This window comes from Sinocyclocheilus rhinocerous, unplaced genomic scaffold (genome assembly GCF_001515625.1).
Source record: "Sinocyclocheilus rhinocerous isolate Xijiao unplaced genomic scaffold, SAMN03320098_v1.1 scaffold112, whole genome shotgun sequence".
Taxonomy (NCBI): domain Eukaryota; kingdom Metazoa; phylum Chordata; class Actinopteri; order Cypriniformes; family Cyprinidae; genus Sinocyclocheilus; species Sinocyclocheilus rhinocerous.
Window position 1 is genome coordinate 80668 of NW_015644008.1, and position 20670 is coordinate 101337.

The 20670-nt window shown below is 36.2% G+C and overlaps 1 protein-coding gene across 4 annotated transcripts in view; it reads right to left on the reverse strand.

Moving 5' to 3' along the window:
* The window catches only part of svilb (supervillin b), a 54254-nt gene that overhangs the window by 3642 nt on the left and 29942 nt on the right, over positions 1-20670 (reverse strand). For all 4 annotated transcript variants that reach the window (XM_016575379.1, XM_016575382.1, XM_016575383.1 and 1 more), the window contains 24 exons: positions 18930-19500; positions 16888-17476; positions 14829-14964; positions 13293-13337; positions 12138-12218; positions 11121-11265; positions 10008-10103; positions 9810-9890; positions 9372-9552; positions 8672-8844; positions 7856-8011; positions 7399-7535; positions 7159-7306; positions 6903-7048; positions 5911-6086; positions 5644-5791; positions 4509-4806; positions 4018-4172; positions 3826-3931; positions 2924-3131; positions 2590-2723; positions 1820-1975; positions 1577-1720; positions 1303-1424 (listed from right to left, as the gene is read on the reverse strand). In XM_016575379.1, the coding sequence (XP_016430865.1) occupies positions 1303-1424; positions 1577-1720; positions 1820-1975; positions 2590-2723; positions 2924-3131; positions 3826-3931; positions 4018-4172; positions 4509-4806; positions 5644-5791; positions 5911-6086; positions 6903-7048; positions 7159-7306; positions 7399-7535; positions 7856-8011; positions 8672-8844; positions 9372-9552; positions 9810-9890; positions 10008-10103; positions 11121-11265; positions 12138-12218; positions 13293-13337; positions 14829-14964; positions 16888-17476; positions 18930-19500 (4332 nt within the window). The remainder of the gene's footprint in view (positions 1-1302; positions 1425-1576; positions 1721-1819; positions 1976-2589; positions 2724-2923; positions 3132-3825; positions 3932-4017; positions 4173-4508; positions 4807-5643; positions 5792-5910; positions 6087-6902; positions 7049-7158; positions 7307-7398; positions 7536-7855; positions 8012-8671; positions 8845-9371; positions 9553-9809; positions 9891-10007; positions 10104-11120; positions 11266-12137; positions 12219-13292; positions 13338-14828; positions 14965-16887; positions 17477-18929; positions 19501-20670) is intronic.

Below are 20670 nucleotides of genomic sequence, written 5' to 3' on the forward strand. Positions count from 1 at the left end.
GTTTTGTTGATATTGTGAGTGCACACAAATAAAACTAGACCCTTTACAGTTTAGAAGGATGTATTACTCTTAGTTTTATGAGCAAAAATGACTGTGTATTTTAAGTTGTTTCCACTGTTAAAAAAAATGCAAGTGATCGCGCTGGCGCCTCCATCTCCTGCAGAGCTCGCTTCAGCTTCCACTCTCCGCAAACGATTGGATATGCGTCTAACTTAAAGTTTAGAATTAGACAGCCTTTGCACACAGGCTTACGCTGAAAACAACAAAATGGAACCTCAAGGTTGATCTAGGAAAATGTGTGCAAATGTATAGGGCCCCATTCCTATATTTTGCCTGGGGCCCCCAATTCACTAAATCCGCCCCTGCTCATTGTAGTCAGTAGTCATTGTAGTCCAAACTGTTTGGTTTGGAACAACTTGAGGGCGAGTAAATGATAACAATTTTCATTTTTGGGTGAACTATCCCTTTAAATGTACTGATTAAAGTCACTGTTTCAGTCAATGAGCACGTTTACATGCACACCAGTAAGCTGATAACTCACAAATATCAGCTTATTAAAATAACCAGTTTTCCCCGTTTACATGCACACCAGTAACCTGACAACGCAAGTAAGCTGCGTTTACATGACTTCATTAATAAATCAGGTTATTTCCCTGTAGTGATGTCAAAATATAATCATTTGCGTATCTGACTCAGAGTATTCCATACATTTGTCAGTTGTGATGTTAAATTAAGCTTGCAACATGTCAACTTGCAACATGTTGGGAAACTTACAGCTCATATATTATCCTCTCATGCAGTTATAAACGCAGCATTGTGACTGAACCACTTCTACTCCTGCTGCACGAGATGAGAACACATTTTTTATCATTTTCTGAGTCATGAAAAAGTCTGCTTTTGCGATATATTTCCTTCTTTCTTTACTGCAAACGTTTGCTCGGTCTAGATGTGCTTAAATCTGCACCAACGATGCGTTCCTGTCATCGAAGCCGACAGAAAGCGGGTTATTGCGTTTACATGCCGTGCGAAATCGGAATAAGTGGCAAAAATTACCTGTTGCGACCGGTTTATGCTTACGCCGTTTATGACCTTACTCCGATAAAAGAAAACGGGTTACCGCGTTTACATGACCAAGTGCGTTTTCGGCTTATTAAGCATAATCGGCTTAAGAACATGCATGTAAACGCGCTCAATGATTTTGGCCCTCCAAAACGGTTTTGGCCGAAACCGAAAGTTTGATTTCTGTTGTTCAAATTTGGGTTTAATCACTGACAGAAATACAACACACGTTCAGCGTCTCACCCTCTCTGTGATTTCAGCAATGTCCTCTCTGTGCTCCCAGCTGGGGAACATGTTTGTGAAGGTCAGAGGCTCCAATCCAGCATGGATCAAGTATGACTTCTGAGGCTTCTTCTCATTATTTTCTGCAAGCAAATAGAGGCATCAGTTATCTGTATTCACAGTATAAGTGGAACAGAAACTGTATGTGAAGCAGCACATAGGTGCTGATTCAAATGCATGTTTCTGATTCGCTGGAAGATTGAAAGGATGATTGACTATTAAGTCTGTCAATCACCTGTGCAGTACTGCAACACGGTTTCCATAGCGCACTTCCTGTCTGAGTCCCAGCGGATGCGGGCAGAACCGGCACTCTCAGTATCCTGCGGCCACCAGCCCTGCCACAGGTAAACTTCATGATAGTTATCCACTAGGAACAGAGCTAGAAATAGACAGAGAGGGAGAAAAACATGCATAATTATTTATGACTCATTGTTTCCAGCCTGAGAGAAAGGAGTTCATGTGTCATTTCTTTTTTTACCTGGCTGAGGGGCAGAGTACAGATCCTCCTGCAGGAACGCTAGGGAACAAACAAGGTCTGCAGCTCTGGATGGGTTGAAAAACTCCTGCGCCACAAACTCACCCGAAGAACTACTGAGCTGGAACAGACGCGGCGTGAAGTTGAACTTGCCAGGGTCTGAAAAAAGTGAGAAATATTGAAATAAAAACAGAAAAAAAAGTTAGATGAAGCAGAGAAAAAAAGATTGTTGTGATAAAATCATTTGTTTGAGTCTGACTGATAATAGCTCATCAATTCTTGATGATATTCATTTGCATTATGACTTGTGAACATATTGAAGCCCATTTCCACCACATAAGAAAAAAAGCATGCTTTGGTAAATCATTATTATCAGATTAAAAAGTCGCAATTATGAGATAAAAAGTTAAAAACATAAAAAAAAATGAAATTATGAGATAAAAAAGTCAAAAAGATGCAAAAATTCTGAGAATAGTCCAAATTAAGACAAAAAAGTCAAATTGGAAATAAACAAATGTACATTTTGACTTCAATTTTGATTTTAATTTTCATCATAATTTCTACTTTTTATCTCATAATTTTGACTTATGTTATGTATTAGTTTATCATAATTATGATTTATTATGTATTAGTTTGTCATAATTATGATGTAAGATTTTTCTAATGTATGCTAATGGTGCATTATTTTCAGAGAGATCTCAGAGTGAGGAACATACAGGTGCACAACAAACATGCAAAATCATGCATCTCCACTCTCCACCGGTGTGTTGTACCTTGAAGCATGCAGTCGTAGGCCTTGCGGTCCTTCCTGCCTAATGCTTCCCAGAATTCCACTGGCTCGCCACCTTCCTCACATTCATGAATAGGCACATTACAGCTGCTGTGAAGTCCCGCCTCCAGTGGCCGTCTTGAAAACACAAATATGAGTCAGATTTCAATCATAAAAACTTCCAATGCAAAATGTTTTTTTTTTTCATCTTTCTGAACCCCAAACTTTTGAACATTAGCGTATGCTCTGAACTCAATTTTATAGTATTAAGTATAAATGTGTAAATGTAAATTACATCAAGGGAACTAAGTTATGCATAAAAAAAATGCATGACTCACTGTTCTTTGATCTTCTCTGCGGCGGTTCGAGCGACATGCCGTGTGTGTGTTTGGGTTTTACAGCCGTGCCACAGATAGATGAGGGCTTTGTTGACATTCAGAAGGACCATTGATGTGCGTGATCGCAGACTGCTGCAGTGACACGCCACTTCCAGCAGATGGCCCTCTACAGGCACCTCACCACGCGCACAGTACAGACGCCAATCATCTGAAACACAGGACAAACAGTCAAATATGAATATGCTGGCATACAGCTTCTTGCACAGTACACTATTTTAATAAAGTACTTGAAACTCTTCACACGACCAAATGCTTCAAACAATAAAATGTTATCGTATTACTCTCCCATGAGCACATTACATGCAAGTTATATATGACAAATATGGCTGTTTTTGTATTTTTAATCCAATATGGTGTAAAAAAAAAAATGCTTCTGGTCCACATGTGACAAGGCATCGCATTGTGGGATACACACTGTGCTACACTATGTGCTCTGGTTATATTTGCACATTTTGGCAAAAGTAGTAAGATAATCCATGTGCACAGAAATGCACATACTATGAACAATATGCAGTATATCATAAAAAATAGAATCAAAATAAAACACTTGCACATTAATAAATATTTTATTTGTTTACCAGCATGTCATGTGACTCTTAATCAACATTAGAGATTCAATAAATTATGAATAATTTACTGCAATTTTGTGAATAATATGCAATCAAGCAACTGTAGTCTTATTATGAGTATTTTAAAATGTAATATAATCTAATTAAAATACTTATTTTTTGGAATCTGATTACATCATCCAGATTATACGGAGCAGTTACTACCCATCATTTTTCCTAACATACCCAAAATATGAACTAAACAGGAGTGTTGCAAATACGCTAGACTCTTACTCTGAATGTTCTCCTCATCTTCTTCTCTCTTCCCAGAATGCACAATCATCCCCCCGTTGAAACACTGCAGGAAACAGGGCGGCTCCTTCCCCTGCTGGACCTGCATCTGAATATGAGTCACAGAAGCAGTGAGTGAGCAAATGAGAGAAGCAGAAAGCAGTCAAGTGTGTTTAGTCCAGTATCTCATCTTACCTGTGCTCCTCTCTCTTCATCCAGTTCAACAGTCATGAGTGCAGACGTTCCTTTCTCACTGACCGTTGCGTTTCTGCCCTGCCAGAAGAAATAGCAGCACTTCTCCCTGCCGGGACCCGCACTGCGCACCTGATCCGGCTTCTGCCTGCTGCCCACTGCACACGGACACACATCTTTATACCAGCATATATAAAGGAGATGTATTGCATACTTTTTATTTTTCCCGTTTAGTCCACTTACCGTATAATTTAATTCAAAATAGTGTCCTAACTAAGTGTAATGGCATTTTTTTTCATAAAAATTAAATTTTTTCCTGTGCACACTAAAATAAAAAATGATACGGAACAGCACAATAAAAGACAACAACAGCAATTAATCAAAAACATCCTATTCCACTAAACAAACAGGTCTGTATTTTTCTGCATGATGTACATAAGCACCTATAGCATTTGAATGAAGGCAAGTTTATTTGTTCCAGTGCCGTTACTAACCTGCCGCGCTCACCATGTACTTCCATTTCACTACATAAGCGTCTCCCTCGTGAAACTGGCCGATGCTCTGCTTTGGCAGTCGGCTGTAGTCAAACTCCAGGATATGCCAGACGTCAACCGAAACGGTGCTGATCTCCAGAGAGCGCATGCAGTCGCCCAAGCTGTTCTCAACCGGTCCGTGTCCTCGACCCACATTCTGACCATCCAGAACTGTGCTGATGGGTGAATGCAGGACCGGCAGCATCAGAGAGGCGCTGTATGCCTGGCACTCAGAACGAGAATCTGTGCCTGGAGACTCCTGAGATGGAAAGAAGAGAATAAGAAAATGGGAAAAAAAGGGGGGGAAAAAAGTTGTGCTCAGATCAAAAGAACACTAAAAGAATAGATGGGAATCAAGAACTTCCTTTTTCAATGTAATATTTTGAGCATCGTTGTATATTGCGATTACTATTGTGTTTATATGTTTAATATTATAGTTTAGTTTTCTTTCTTAGACACACTAATGTTCAAAAGTTTGAAGTCAGTATAACTTTTTTTTAAATGAGAAATAGCAAAGATGCATTAAATTAATCAAAAGTGACAGAAAAGACAAGAATTTATAATGTTAGAAAAGAATTCCATTTCAAATAAATACTGTTCTTTTTAACTTTGTTCATCAAAGAATCCTGAAAAAATGTATCAGTTTCCACAAAAACATTAAGCAGGACAACTGTTTTCAACATTGATAAGAAATGTTTCTTGAGCAGCAAATCAGCATATTAGAATGATTTCTGAAGGACCATGTGACACTGAAGATTGTAATGATGCTGAAAATTCAGCTTTGACATCACAGCAATAAATGACATTTTAAAATATATTCAAATAGAACGCAATTATTTTATATTGTGATAATAGTTCATAATATGACTGCTTTTACTGCATTTTTGATCAAATAAATGCAGCCTTAGTGAACAGTAGATTCCTTTCAAAAACACTTAAAAATAGTGTATGTTTAGAACCAGTTATGAAGGGGAATCATTATTGCAATCATTACATTGCTCATAATTCCCATCCCCAATAATACAAATCAAAGGATTTTTTTCCCTTTCCGTTTTGCAGATTTTCAGCAGATATACTGACACACACAGCGACGCACCTTCTGCTGGAAGGGGTGTTCGATGACCTCTTTAGGTGACAGTCTAGAAGCATCTCTCCAGTCCAGGAACTTCTCTTTAAAAAGACATGTTTCATTATGTTCGGTCAGTCTGCCAAATATGGCCCAGTCCGGACGACCTTGACCTTTCCTAAAAAGATTACCACACAAACAACTTTGCATTGAGATTCTCAAAGTTAAGTGGATAATTAGTGTGTGTGAAACTTAATATAATCAATTTAGGTAAACCCCTGAAACGTGTGTGAGCACCTTGGTATGAGTGTGTTGTGTCCTCCAGGGTCCAGAGGGTTGATGTCACAGTTGGTATAATCAAAGGTCCCGTTCCAAAGATGCTTGGCCAGCTGAAACGCCACCTTCCTCTGTGCCAGTGTGACCTCTTTACCATGCCACACGTACACTTCACTACCGAAATCAAACACTACCACCTAACATGAAAAAGAGAGCCAAGAAAAACAAATATAGTCATTATTCACATATATTCAAATGAAAACATCTTTTATTAAATGTAAAAATATGCAAAATATGCAACTACAAAACAATTGAGAATAGAGAATAAGCTTTTTCATATTTAACAACAGTGCCAATGCCAGCATAAAATAACGCACAAGATGTTAATACAAAATATCCCGTATGTTTCAAAATCAGATTTGTAGAGCCAGTGTAAACGCAGACATAAATTTAGATGTGGTTTTCCTAAATGGGGAAAAAGTTGTATCATTATTAAATATAATAAAATATGCAAAATAGAAGAGTATAAAAACCTTTGAGAATGTGATAATGTGATGTTTAATTCACCCAATTATATCAAGTAAAATATAATGATAAACATACAGTCAGCTACCACAAAATTCAATTCAGAATTTTAAACTATTTCAACCCCAGTGCCAATGCAAACATAAAATACTGCACAAATACATTAATACACAAAATATATAATATGTGTCAGGTGCAAGTTACAAAAAAAATTAGATCCCGTCTAAATGCAGACATAGGTATATTCAGATGAAAACGTGGTTGTCCTAAATGGGGGGAATATTTGATTATATTTAATAATAATAAAACTAGCAAAACAGAATAATATACATTTATGATTATTATTAAATTAGTTCATTATAATAGTAAATATACAGTAACCGCAAATTGCAAAGAATGCTAAAATGTTTCACATTTAATGAAAACATGAAATAATGCATGAAGATGTTAACACAATATCTAAAAGTCACAAAATATTATTTTCGGACCTCTTTAGAGCCCAAAAGTGAACTACGAGGCACTTTTCCCCAGAAATCATCATCAGGAAGCAGTTTATCGTCCACAAGACGGAAAATACAGTTCGTCTCCACAATGGCATTTTCAAACATCTCATCCTCGTCTGGAGACCCGGCCGCTGTAATCATTACACACACACACACACACACACAGTAGAAGGACAAATATTATTCATTTCAATTAGGATAACGGTACATAAATATTTATTTTTGATTTCAGGTCACGTACGTTGGTAGTTGGCTGGTCCTCCCAGGATCTTCCAGAACTCTGCAGCTGCGGGGCTTTGTGAGTTCACTCCTTCTTCGATCGTCTCTACCTGTGCTGCTCGACAACCAAGGTCGTGGTTCAGCTGGATGAAAGTGGCCAGTTCTGATGCCTGGATGTCAAACGGAACAATATAGCAGTGAAGCACAAAGACCATATGAAGAATAACGTGCGTAAGAAGTCAGAGTATCAGTCAGGTCGTACCTTGGCTCTCTCAATGACATTTGCAAACTCTCCAGTCCAAACGAAACAATGCTCAGGTGTAACCAGCAGAAAACAGTCACCGCTGTTTAGAGAGGACACTCTAGGCTCCACTAGTCTGGTCTGGACATGACGTCGACCTGGACAACATTCATGCACATATAGTTTAACACACACACACACACACACACACTAAAAAACATACTGCTGCAGTAAAATGTCAAAATTTTTCTAGTTATATCATATTTTGCGCCCCCTGTGGGTAATACGCTGCATTTTAGCCAGGCATTAGGCTAGTTAAGTCATTTTTCTGTCTTCACTGTAAGCCAATCAGAACACATTTGATGTTTGGACCAATAGGATGGCTTTCCAGCTTAATGTGACAGAAAATAACTTTCCATGCATCACTTCATCACATCGTGCCTGGTTAGGAGACAGTGTTAGAGTATTTCAGACTGACCTTTGACCTGCATGAGCATGAGTTTTTTGTAGGGAGCTGCGCTGTTATTGGTCATCTGCTCTGAGATGCTGACACTGCGCAGACTCACGCTGCTGTAGCTCTCTTTACTGGCCAAACCAGCCAGGGTTGCGTCCGACAAACTGGAGCTCTTGCTCACTGGAAAACACATTAAAAAACACATTATTACAACAGAAAGTAAAATATATTTGATTAATCTTCTTATTTTGATAGCAAAATTTAATTCACGTAAATGCACATGTTCAAAGCAGAAACCAATTACAGCAGTATTTTGAGACTACTTTTAACTTATTTATTTTGAATAGTTATACATCACTTTCTTCCCTTTTCTTTTCTTCATTGTTTATATGTTGTTCCCAATTTTAAAAAAAATGTCTGAAGCAATGTTATTTTAGTACTATTTATTTACTCTTATTACATTTATATTAGTATTCTATACTATTACAGTACTTAATATTTTGAATATTTATAGTTTTCATTTGAATTTTAGTTTAAGTTTTGGTTTAAGATTTAGTATAAGTTTTGAGATATACTTTTATTCATTTTTATTATTTTAATATTTTTATTTCGCTTTATTTTATTTTTATTTCAATTTTAGTTTTAGCAATTTTAATACTTCAAATTAAACTTTTTTCAGTTATTTATCAAGGCAACGTTTCTGATTTTTGTGAAGGATTTTTTAGTTTTTCATCTAATATTTGTATATTATTTTTAGCTTTATGTCCATTGCTGAAAATATTTTTAGTTAATAACAACACTGAACTGAAGCACATTTCCATCCATTGCTTGTCGACTCACTTTTCTCCTGTTTAATTCTCTTGGTCTCCAACTGCCCCACGTTCAGTCTCTCCTCGGTGTACTCCTGTCGGATGTCTTCTCTTGCAGCGAGAATCTTTAAGGGGTTTCTGGAGGCCTGGACATTACGGGAGGGACGAACGGCCCGCTTGTGCTGCACCATCGCCGATGTCAACCTGGGAGTCAAAGAGAAGCCAAAAGTTAGAGAAAGTGCAATAAGTAACTTTAAACGAAACTTTAGAGCCAAACATTGGTTTAAAGTCACTCCTAATGGGTAAAATCACTAACATCAAGTTTAATTTATTTCAAAAGTGCTACTTTAGAGTTAATTTCCTGTGAGCAGCTCAAAGAAAGTGTCTTACTCCGCTTTGGTAGCTATTGATTAATGTCATTATTTGGACCTTGAATTGGATTATATCTATCATACTGACCAAACTGATCAGACAACAATCTTTCAAGTGAGATATTTCTGCTGAATAACACATGTAGCCTATAAAGTTCTTTCCAAAAGCTTAATGCAACAGAAAAGCTACACTATGCCTTATATAAAAAAAGAGAAAAATAACTTATAAACAAATATAAATATAAAATAAATCAGATTTTTAAAAAATTAATTTTATTAAATAAATTTAATTTAAATATTTTTAAATATAAAAATAAATATAAATACTTGTATGTATATTACAGAAACCCAAAATCTTACCTTGGCGTTTGTTTTCCAAAGATGGCATCAAAGTCCTCATCCAGATGCATTCTGCTACTCATGCTGCAGGGAATATCTGTCATGTGACGGTAAAATTTTGAAAAGATCTCATCATCCAGTCGCATCACTTCCTTCACAGCTTTCTCTGTCACCGTCAAAGTCGTCTCCTGCAAACCTGATACTGAGAGGGAAGAAGATATTGAGATGACAGTGCAATTGAAAGAAATGTGAAACATTTCACAACACTGAAAGAAACAGTCATGATGTTTTAATTAAAAGCTCCATTATCAGCTCATCATGACAGCAAATGAAAACTGCTTCATTTTTTAAAGAGTCTGACACCAAATGATGCAATTATGATTTCTACTTTCACTTCTATAATGGGCGGCTTACAAAAAAATACAAGAAAGTGAACAGATTTTGTATCAACCAACTCACCTTTACTGTTCAAACGCCCCAAAAACGTCTCCAGCTTTTCCAGCTTCTTATCAGACTCCATTTCTGCTCTGGCCTCAATTTCTGCAGCACATCAGGTTTTTTTTGCCCCAGTTATTACGATGCAACAACAAACTTTCATAAACGTTATGGTTTTCTAAAGAGGAATATCTTCATGAAGTGTGTGTTTGTCTAGCGTACCTTCCCGTGGTTTAGAGATAGCTGGCACACTGCTCTTCAGTTTAGCAGAGACTGGAGACAGAATAGGGCTGATCACTGCAGAGGAAGCAGCCAGACCTGACACACACACACACGCACGCACACAGACAGACACAGACAGTCAGGTAATCAAACAGACAGATAAGAAGTACACTATCTATTATTCTATGTAATTAAAAAAATCTACTTTAAGATCTACTACAACTTTAAATTTTGTTTTACCCCCATACATTACAGTACAATGTGTCCCGTTTCATTTTTATTTTGAGTAAAAAATAATGACTACCATGATTTACGGAAGACAGACACTAAAATGTCATTCAGTGTAACAATAGTTTATATACCAAAAAATCTTGTCAGGCATATTTAGAACAAGAACAAGAACACACATTACATTAAAAGACTCCATTTAAGGATCATAGTGCAGCCCCACAACACTAATTAACTGTTATTTAAAATCTACCAATCTTTGCCACTATCCTTCAAACCACTTGGTTTTACAGATTTGTCAGCAAAATGCTTTTAATAATTTAAAATATAATAAAATTTAGTATGATTACTTTTTCTTTTATATATTTTAATAAGTACAGGTCAGAATAAGTATGTTGTTTCATTTTTACATAAATATAACTGTTGTGCTGAATGACAATGGAACATTATTTCATTTTCACTAAAGTTACATTAAATTAGACATTTTACATATGTACATAAAATCACTTTTGTAAATTTGATGCGCACACCCAAATGGAATGTCTTGTCTTTGAGTATCTAAGTATGCAAGCATTTATATATTTATATACATTTCATTTTTATATACAGTTAACTATTTTTATTGTTAATTTGTCATTTCAGTTTAAGTTAGTTTCAATTAAATTTTACTTTATATAAAATTCTTCAATATGCATACTTTTTATTTTAGTGTTACTATTTTAAGAGCACTTTTACAGGATTTGATTTCATTTTAGTTAGTTTTGGAGCATATATATATATATATATATTAATCTCAGTTTTTCTCAAACTAATGAACATTTAGCAAAAGCATTTACATTTTACTTAAGGATAATAACCCTGACATGCATGTTTGCACATCCTAACCTTTTTTCACCATCCTGGCAGCCACAGTGTATTGGGCCGAGTCATTGGCCACGCCCTTCCCTGAGCTCTGCCACGCCTCCTCTCGCGTCGAGATCATCTGTTTCCTTTCTTCAATGGACATCTGCCCCTCCCCCTCTTCAAGTTTCTGATTACATGAGACAAAACAGATATGATGGCTACAGATCATTCTGATATGTTTACAGGAAGGAAAGTCCAATGACTTGGACATACTGGACAGATAATTCATATGAGCAGGTCATCAGCAAACTCAAATTGTACAAACCATGTCAAAAACTCTTTTAAAACATTTGAATATGACTATTCTCTATGCTGTTCATACAGTATTAAATCTTCTAGTCAACGGCAAAAACCAAAAATGCTATAATCCTTACTCAAAGCTCTGCATTTCCATCTAAATTAGATTTATGCATTTATGCCGCCAACACTCGTTTAATGAATGCATTTGCCCTGAGTAAATCTACAGAAATTTGGCTGTGCTGCATGTTTCCATTAGAGCAAAAAACTTATCTGCTATCATTCACAGTGAACTGAAGTATAAATTATATAAACTAATAATAAGAGACTTTTATAAACTAGATCAAACAAGACAATTTTTACTCGGTGCATTAAAGCAGAGGTATATTTTGTATTTATGTAGATGTCTTTTAGCCTCTCTTAGAGTTTATACAGTAAGTCATTTACTTACATATTATTTGTAACAGCAAAATTATAATTGTCTGCAGTTTTCTAGTTCCAAGGCATACATATATATGAATACATACATAAATATGCACACATGAATAATCATGAACTAGATTCACTAGAGTCAAATCAACAAGAAAAAAGCAACTTCTATCTCATCTGACAAAACCTAATGATCTGAACCACCAAACATTCTAGACTAATACAGATTATCTGTCGGCTGAAAGATGGAACTGACAAACCAAGAGGACATTCAGACCTTTCATAGAGTTATGTTAGAAATGAAATGGTTCCAAAATGCAAACGCTCTCTTACCTGGCCTTGTTGTTCTACATATTGGCATTTTGGGGTAGATGGAAGAGGAGGAGGAGAGTAGGTGGAGGAAAAGACAGGCTCCTACAGACAGGAGAAGGACGAAACAGGAAGTAGATAGAAGACAAGAGTAAACGAAAGAGCTAGAGACAATGATTACAGGGCATAGATATGAATGGAAGAGGAACATAATTCACAGATGTCAGAGAATGAATGAGGGATAAATGGCCAAAAGGAAAGTCTGGACCAGTGGTTCTCAACTGGATTTGCTTCAGGACACAAATTTTGCATTGGATATCAAGTGGTGACTAACACAGTGCCAACATTTGTTATTGTACAAAAATCTCAAATTGAAACCTAACAATATTTTAATGTACCCCAGAGACTCAAAAATACACAAAATTATTAATATGAGATAAGCTGATAACATAAACTGACCATTTTGGTTTGTATATATCGTAAAGTTTTCATGTTCTTGGTTAGCTACATTTTATTAATCATAATTTGCATTCATCTCTGCTGTCCATAGTGATATCAGAACAGACCAGTCACTTATTTTCGAGTTGTGACTCATCAGTTGAGAAGCACAGATCTGGTACATCTAGAAAAGCAAGGCGTTTCATCTATAATGTTAAGTGAGATATTACAGCACGTTCCTAAACATTAGGTTTTAAAGAAATGCAAATATTAACTTACTACAGCCACCTGAAAACAAACAGAAAAGTAACACTTTCCAAATAAGGTCTTATTTGTTAACAATAGTTAATGCAGGTAACAATAAGCAATGTATTTCTACAACATCATTAATATGGTTCATGTTCAGCTAATAAAAATACAATGTATTAAAAGTTAATACACTGTAAACTAAACAACTTTTAATTTGAAAAATGTAAATGTCAAAATAACAAAAAATATTAAATGCTGTAGAAGTGTTATGTTAAATGAAACCTTACTGTAAAGTGTTACCAACTGAAATGTGTAAAATATTTTAATAAACTAACAAACTGTAAAATAAGGTTAATTTAGAATACAAGGCAAACAGTGTGTCAGATCTTTAAGAAACAGCCAATCGAACTGCAGTTTGCACTAGCAGGCCAGCCAATCATCTTGCAGCTAAAGCCAAAATTGTCTAAGACAGACACTGATGTTGGCGCTTACCCAGAGCAGCTCAGATGACGTGAACTCACTGATAACGGTCTCGTCCTAAACACACAGGAGACGCGTGTGTAGAGTTGAGACTGGAAAAATGCTACATGAAAGCTATTCGGTGTGCAAGACCTGGCCTTTATCTTAGGATAAACTGAAAACACTTCATTCCTTTATGCTTTGCGCTTGCTGAATTGAGAGTAGCACAATAACTCAGGAACGCACAAGTTACTATATAAAACTCCGTGAACACTGAAAATTACACAGGGTCTGAAAAGATGAATACCATGTATTTTACTACACCACGCTGTGAAATGATTCAGACTGTGTAAAGTACAGGTTTCAGGTCTAGGCAGTCGATTCACAGCTTCGCCTACGAGAGTAAATGAATGCGTTACTATTCACAAATTAGAATAACACATCTCATTCACAGTTTTGACTGGGGATAGCTCACCAAAAATGAAAATTGAATTCCCATCATTTACTCACCTTAAGCACTTTCTTTCTTCAGAGGAACACAAAGTGTGATTTTTTAAAGAATATCCTGGCCATTTTTTTCATGTCAAGATCCAAATAAAAAAGCAGCATAAAACTAGTTCATATCACTTGTGTACTATACAAGTCCATATGGAAATAATACTACTAGTACTTCACTACTATACTTAATTATTTTGGAGAAATTATACTTTACAAGAGATCTAAAACTGAATACTTACCTTACTTTTACAAAAAAAATTAAAACAAAAATACAATTTCATGCAGACTTAAAAGAGCAAAATAAATATGTCACCAGGACTTAAATCTTTCCTCAGTGAAAACGGCATTTATTTCTTGTGATTAACAAGCCAATCCATTCAGTCAATGAGGAACCCAAACAAAATAGTGATTTATGACAGGTTTGTTTAATATTTTTGTATCAAAAATACTAAAATGAGAAAATATCTACAGTCTCTTGTCAAAAATCCATTTAGAAAGCTAAGAAAGGCATTTACATTTTGCTTTTAAATACTTAAGTACAATTATGTATCAAAAATACTAAAATGAGAAAATCTCTACAGTCTCTTGTCAGAAATCCATTTAGAAAGCTAAGAAAGGCATTTACATTTTGCTTTTAAATACTTAAGTACAATTACACGTGGATACTTTTTTGTATTTTTTTTTTAGCTAGTTACTTTTTAATTGAGTAAAATTTTTTCAGTATTTGTACTTGAACCCAAGTACAATTTTCCAGTACTTTTTACACCCATGAATGTTATTATATGGAAAATAGCAGCAACTTCGTGAAAACTTCTGCAGTTACAGATTAATATTTCATATGAATGTAAAAAGTTAATTAAGATCATCACATCATAGACACCACGGTCTATTTATAAACATCACACTGGTTATTACTTGCACCCAGAAACCTAGGAACTGTAACAATAGTGGGTAGGTGGTGGAGACACATAAGACAACTGCAATACTTTTATGACTTTATAAAAATAAAAAAAACTTGAATAACCCGTGATGCCTTTTTAGATTTTAAGTGGCTAGGCTACAGATTCTTACCTTTTTATTAAAGCCTTGCTCCTCCATTATTTGACTACTCTTCTCGCTTACAGACACCACTTCCTGTATAACTTCCTGTTTCTTATTGATCCTGTTTTTCCAATCGTCCTCTCCACTTTTCTTCAACATTGCCAACCTGAGAAAAAAGTATCTAATGCTTCACTCCATTTTGAACAGAAGACATTTACATTGTAGATGTGAAACTCATGCAGATAAAAAACTGTACTGTAACATAAAATGAAAGAAATGACAACTGAAAATAATTTGGGGGATGCGGTTTGTTGTACAAAACATTCAGAAATCCCACCAAATAATACAGCATGCAAAATTCTTCCCAATTCAGCTTTCTCGTGCTACTTTGTCATGGTTTGTTCTCTCTATCTCTCCGTCTGTACTCATTTCCTCCGGCCCTGCGGGGAAGGCTGGGAGATCTAAAATAGTGCTGTCCGTGTTATCAGCGCTCACCGAGAGCAGAGATGACCCAATTTCATTTATAAGACGAGACGGAAAGAGAACAGCTTCAGTCACCCTGCAACATCTAAAGCCATCAGCACGCTCCAACGCATGTGCCATTGTTTCTTACACCGCAATATGCCTTGAGTCTGATTTTAACAGATGTTTACTGTATAATGTTCTGTTTCAAGATTTCAATTATTTATTCTATTATTATTATTATCTAAATTTCTCTTCTTTTGAAATTTCTCCTTTCAAAAGTATCATAAAAAATGTATCAGTTTGCACAAAAATATTAAGCAGCACAGATGTTTTCAACACTCATAATAATAAATGTTTCTTGAGCAGCAAATCAGCATATTAGAATTTCATATTATAACAGACTTTTCATATTAGATTTCTGAAGGATCATGTGACACTGAAGACTAGAGTAATGACGCAGAAAATTCAGCTTTGCATCACAGGAATAAATTATATTTTAAATTATACTGAAATAGAAACAAGCTACTTTAAATTGTAATAATATTTTACAAAGATAATGTTTTTACTGTAATTTTGATCAAATAAATGCAGCCTTGATGAGTAAAAGAGACTTCTTTAAAAATAAAATAAAAATGTAATGACCCCAAACTTTTGAACAGTATTGTATTTATTTAAATTTTTTATTTCATTTTTAAAAAAATATATTTTTAATAACAAATTATATGTTACTTTGTAGCCAGAGACAAGTTTGGTAAGACAAATAAAAATACATACTTATAGGTTATTGCTGAGTCCTGGAAGGTCATTTTAAAACCTTTAAATGTTTACTAAATCAAAAATTTATTTCTTTATAGGGATGAATACTTCCAGAATCCGAACAGTCTTATGCTAATATGGCATATTTTGTGTGAATTACTATAAATGTGATTATTTTCTGTATACTCAGACTGTGTAAAAGTACGGAGCCCCGCACATGACATGCAAGAAAAAAATTAATAAATCGTGGGCACGATTTATTAAATTCGTTCCCTCGATTTACTAGATCATGCACATGATTTCATAATTCGTTCCCTCATTTTAAGTAAATCGTGCGCACGATTTATTAATTCGTTCCCTCGATTTACGAATGCATAGGCGGACAGGAAGTACAACTAATTATTATTTTGTTTGCACTATATACCTAGAACGAGGGCACAAATTATTATAACGAGCGCATGATTTACTTAAAATGAGGGAACGAATTATTAAATCGTGCGCACAATCTAGTAAATCGAGGGAACTAATTAATAAATCATGCATACGATTTAGTTAAAACGAGGGAACGAATTATTAAATCGTGCGCACGATCTAGTAAATCGAGGGAACAAATTAATAAATAATGCATACGATTTACTTAAAACGAGGGAACGAATTATTAAATCATGCGCACGATCTAGTAAATCTAGGGAACGAATTAATAAATCATGCATACGATTTAGTTAAAACAAGGGAACAAATTATTAAATCGTGCACACGATCTAGTAAATTGAGGGAACTAATTAATAAATCGTGCCCACGATTTTTTTTCTTCTTCTTGCATGTCATGTGCAGGGCTCCGTATAAAAGTGAAGTAACCAGCACACACCTCTCTTTGATTGATATGGATGTCATGGCCTCTGGATCTTCGTGGATCTCTGGCTTTTGGTCTTTGGAGACGATGGGTCCAGATGGGCCGTATTTTCCCAGGATCTCTTCTTGGGGCTGTGTTTGAGGTGGTATGAAGCACTGGGGTTTTGGCTGGGTTTGAGGAGGTATCTTGGGCTGAGGGTGAATGTAGGCATGAGACTCGGGTGGAAGGAAGGATTGCGGTTTGGGCTGCTTCTGTGGCGGGACTCTGGGTGGCGCCTGTGGCTGGGGTTCAGGGTACAGCTGGGTTTGCCGTGGAGGAGCCTGAGAGTCAACGTGGATGTGAGGTTGAGAGTCAGAAATGAGGTGTGTTTGTGGTTTGGCCTGTGTCTGTGGCAGTGTCGGTGGGCTGTAGGGTTGTGTTTGGGGTCGAGCGTGGGTCGGTGTGTAGATTTGAGGGTGCTGCGCTGGTTTTGGTTGAGGTTGCGGAGATGTGTAGGACTGGGTTTGCTGGAGGTAAGTGACCGAGTGAGAGATTTGTGAAGAACTTCTGGACGAGGCCGCAGCCGTGCTCACCGTCCTCACAGGAACGCTGGGTTCAGAGACATCTGGAGAAACACATTGAGAGCAAATACACATACAAAGAGACTTAAAGGGTAAATCCCACAAAAGCTGTCAGAAACATGTCTATTTCTCCACAAAAAGAAAGAAAGAAATATAAGTTGCATGAAGAAATATTAAGCATATTTTTGGGACTTTTGTATTGTGACAATCTTTTTGTGAATTTTAATTGAACAACCCTAAATCTCCATGTAATGCGAAACATAATTTAATTTCATAAATTATAATGTATTTTGTCTTACATCATGGTAGTATTTGTTGTACTACCTTTAAATGCAATGGCATACATTATTTTTACACTATGCTGATTTACTTGAATAAAAAAACATTGTACTTCAAAATTGTACTTTGTACACTGTACTTTAATACAGTAAATGTTTTATAAGTTTGAGAATTTAATGAGAAACATCACTGAAAGAAGGGAATTATCGCAATGAGAATAAAATAAAATAAAATAAAATATTTTTATGGTGAAGTAGGTGAAATTAGGAATTGGACATAACATCCTTGACAGAATTATTTAAATTTTTTATTGTACTTCAATATTTTGTAATTTAATACAGTGAAAAATTACAAATTTCAGTATCTAATGAAAATCATCTTTTAAAAATGAGAATTACAGTCATGACCATTAAAAATAAGATAAAATAAATATATATATATATCTTTTTTTAGGGTATTGGGGGGGGGGGGTAGCCACAATACCCTTTTTTGAGGGTATTGGGGTGGGGTAAACGTGTGTAGCCACAGCTACTCAATGCACTAGATACAGACAAAAATTCATAAAAATCTAGAAATGCATTACACACACACAGAGTCATGTTTATCACAGAGCCCAATCAATATCTGACAAATGAACAGACAGCAGCCTAAAGCACCATTGACACACAAAACACACACATGCACATCAAAAACACCCTTTATCCTGTGAAAGCCACTGTCGCATTCTGCTATCATGGCTGTCCTTTAACATGTGGCAGACGTGAACCTAATAACCCGCTGTGTTTTTTTTCCTGTAGGGTGAGAGCATGTCTGTATCAGTGTGCGCTGAGACACACTTCCAGCCATCTTACTGCTCCTGTCTTTCATTCATTTCCCTCTTTACTACGAAACAATTCACACACTTTTTTTATTGCTTCCAAGCAAATGGATAGTAACAGCTTTGGCGGGGAGCGCAAACAAAAGCCACGGTGCCACTTCAGCCCAATTCATTTCGGCATCATTAGTTTTACGTGACAGACAAAGAGAGCAGCACGCTTGATATATGATAAATTATGCTAATCACATTCGACTCGAGCAGCATGTAGGCTGGAGGCCGGTTAACCCAATCAGTGCAGACGTGCAGCATGTGTGTGATTTTGTGAACAGAGACAATAGACACAGTTGATTGGTTTGCACACCATCTAAACCCCTTTTCTTTTTCGTTCCATCTATCCTTACCTGAGACGATGGTTCTGGTACCGCTTCCTCTTGCCGTCTGATGGGCGTCTGGAGAGAGGTAGCCTCCCTGCGAGACGGGTGTACTCTCTTTTTCCCTCTCCCGTGGGCCGCTCAGCTCTGCGTCTCCCCTGCCGTGAGGGGGTGTGTGTCTGAGTGCATGTGTGCACGGAAGGGAAGTCACACTGGGGAGCTCTGTGTCTCTCTCCTCTCTGCCTAAATACCCTAGTCTTCCCCTCCGCCCACTCTCGTCAGCCACACCCTTGCCGTACACCGATTGGCTGGGCTGCTCTGCAGGGGGCGGGGACTGAACATCAGGTGTGGGTTTTTCCCCACTCTCTGTAAGACTGAAGTATCGAACTCCTTTCTCATAGGCCGGAAGCTGAGCAGTGACCGCCTGATTGGGTGAGGCCTGAGTGGTGGGTGGAGCCATGGAGATCCCCATGCGAACATCTGCGGTCATTGATGGGGAAGCACTTGTCACCGTGGCAACAGAGGCCTGGGCGGTGACCGCGGTAACAGAGCGGACAAGTGATGCAGAGAGAGGCTCCAACTTCATGCTTCCTTTTTGCAGCTGGAGAGAAAGAGAGAATAATTATATTTTCAGACGGCATTCACATTTACAGAGCCCAAAGAGGTAAGAGGTCATATGCAGGACACATGATTCAATGGCAGCTTGCAGAGATCGGATGTGCTTTGCATACCAAACAATCTCATCAGTAAACTTCTCAGACATGCAACAAACCTGATTTTTTTTTTTTACACCACTAATCATCATCATCATCAAGGTCTATTTAAAGCACAATTCTAATCCCACTTTCTTGAAAAAAACTGTCCAATAGCTGATTTTCTCTCAAAGCAAGCACACATTTGCCAATTTAAAGAAATAGTTCACCAAGAAAATTATGTTTGGTCATCATTTCTTTCCAAACCTTTAAAAATCATATTTTTTTCAGTGGAATATAAAAGGAGTTATTGTGCAGAATGTCCTGGCTGCTTTTTACCCCCATCAGTCTAAGTGAATGGGTCTGTTCAGCTTCAAAAAAGCACTTCAAAAAAGTTACTCATGTGACTTGTTCCTTGTGATAAATCAAGTACATTTTAGCATACTTTAAAAAAAAGTACTTATTATTGAAATAATATGCTTTACAAGAACATACTCTAGTGTGAACTGAATATAAAGTTTTCACACACTTAATTGCATGTTATTTGCAAAATTATGAAAATGTATTATCATTAAAATTCATATTAAACATTATTAGTTGAACTTAAGAGAATTTTTGACCCACTTACGTAGGACTTCAGCACATCTTTATATGCAATTTCATAATTATATTGTCTTTGAAATATGGTTAAAGTGTATCAATGCTGAATGCACTGACAAGCATTTGTTGTAAACTAAAATATATTTTAATGTAATTTCTATTGAAACATGTATGTCATATATTTAAATTTATTCGTAATTATGAAGTTGCAATTTAGTACATTTAAAATCAAATAACACTATAGTTCAGATTATAATCAAGTACTTCACATGTACTTCAGTATGTTGTCATTTTTTTAAAGCACAACAAAAGATTAGTAAAACAATTATTTAAAATGCACTTTACAACTTTTGCAGGAGAACCTTTGACATGTGCACTTTTTTTTTTTTTTTTTTTTCATCTAAATTATCCCTTACATAACAATGTGTGGCCAAAAATCTAGCACATGCTATTTCCTAAAATTAGTTTTTGTACAAATG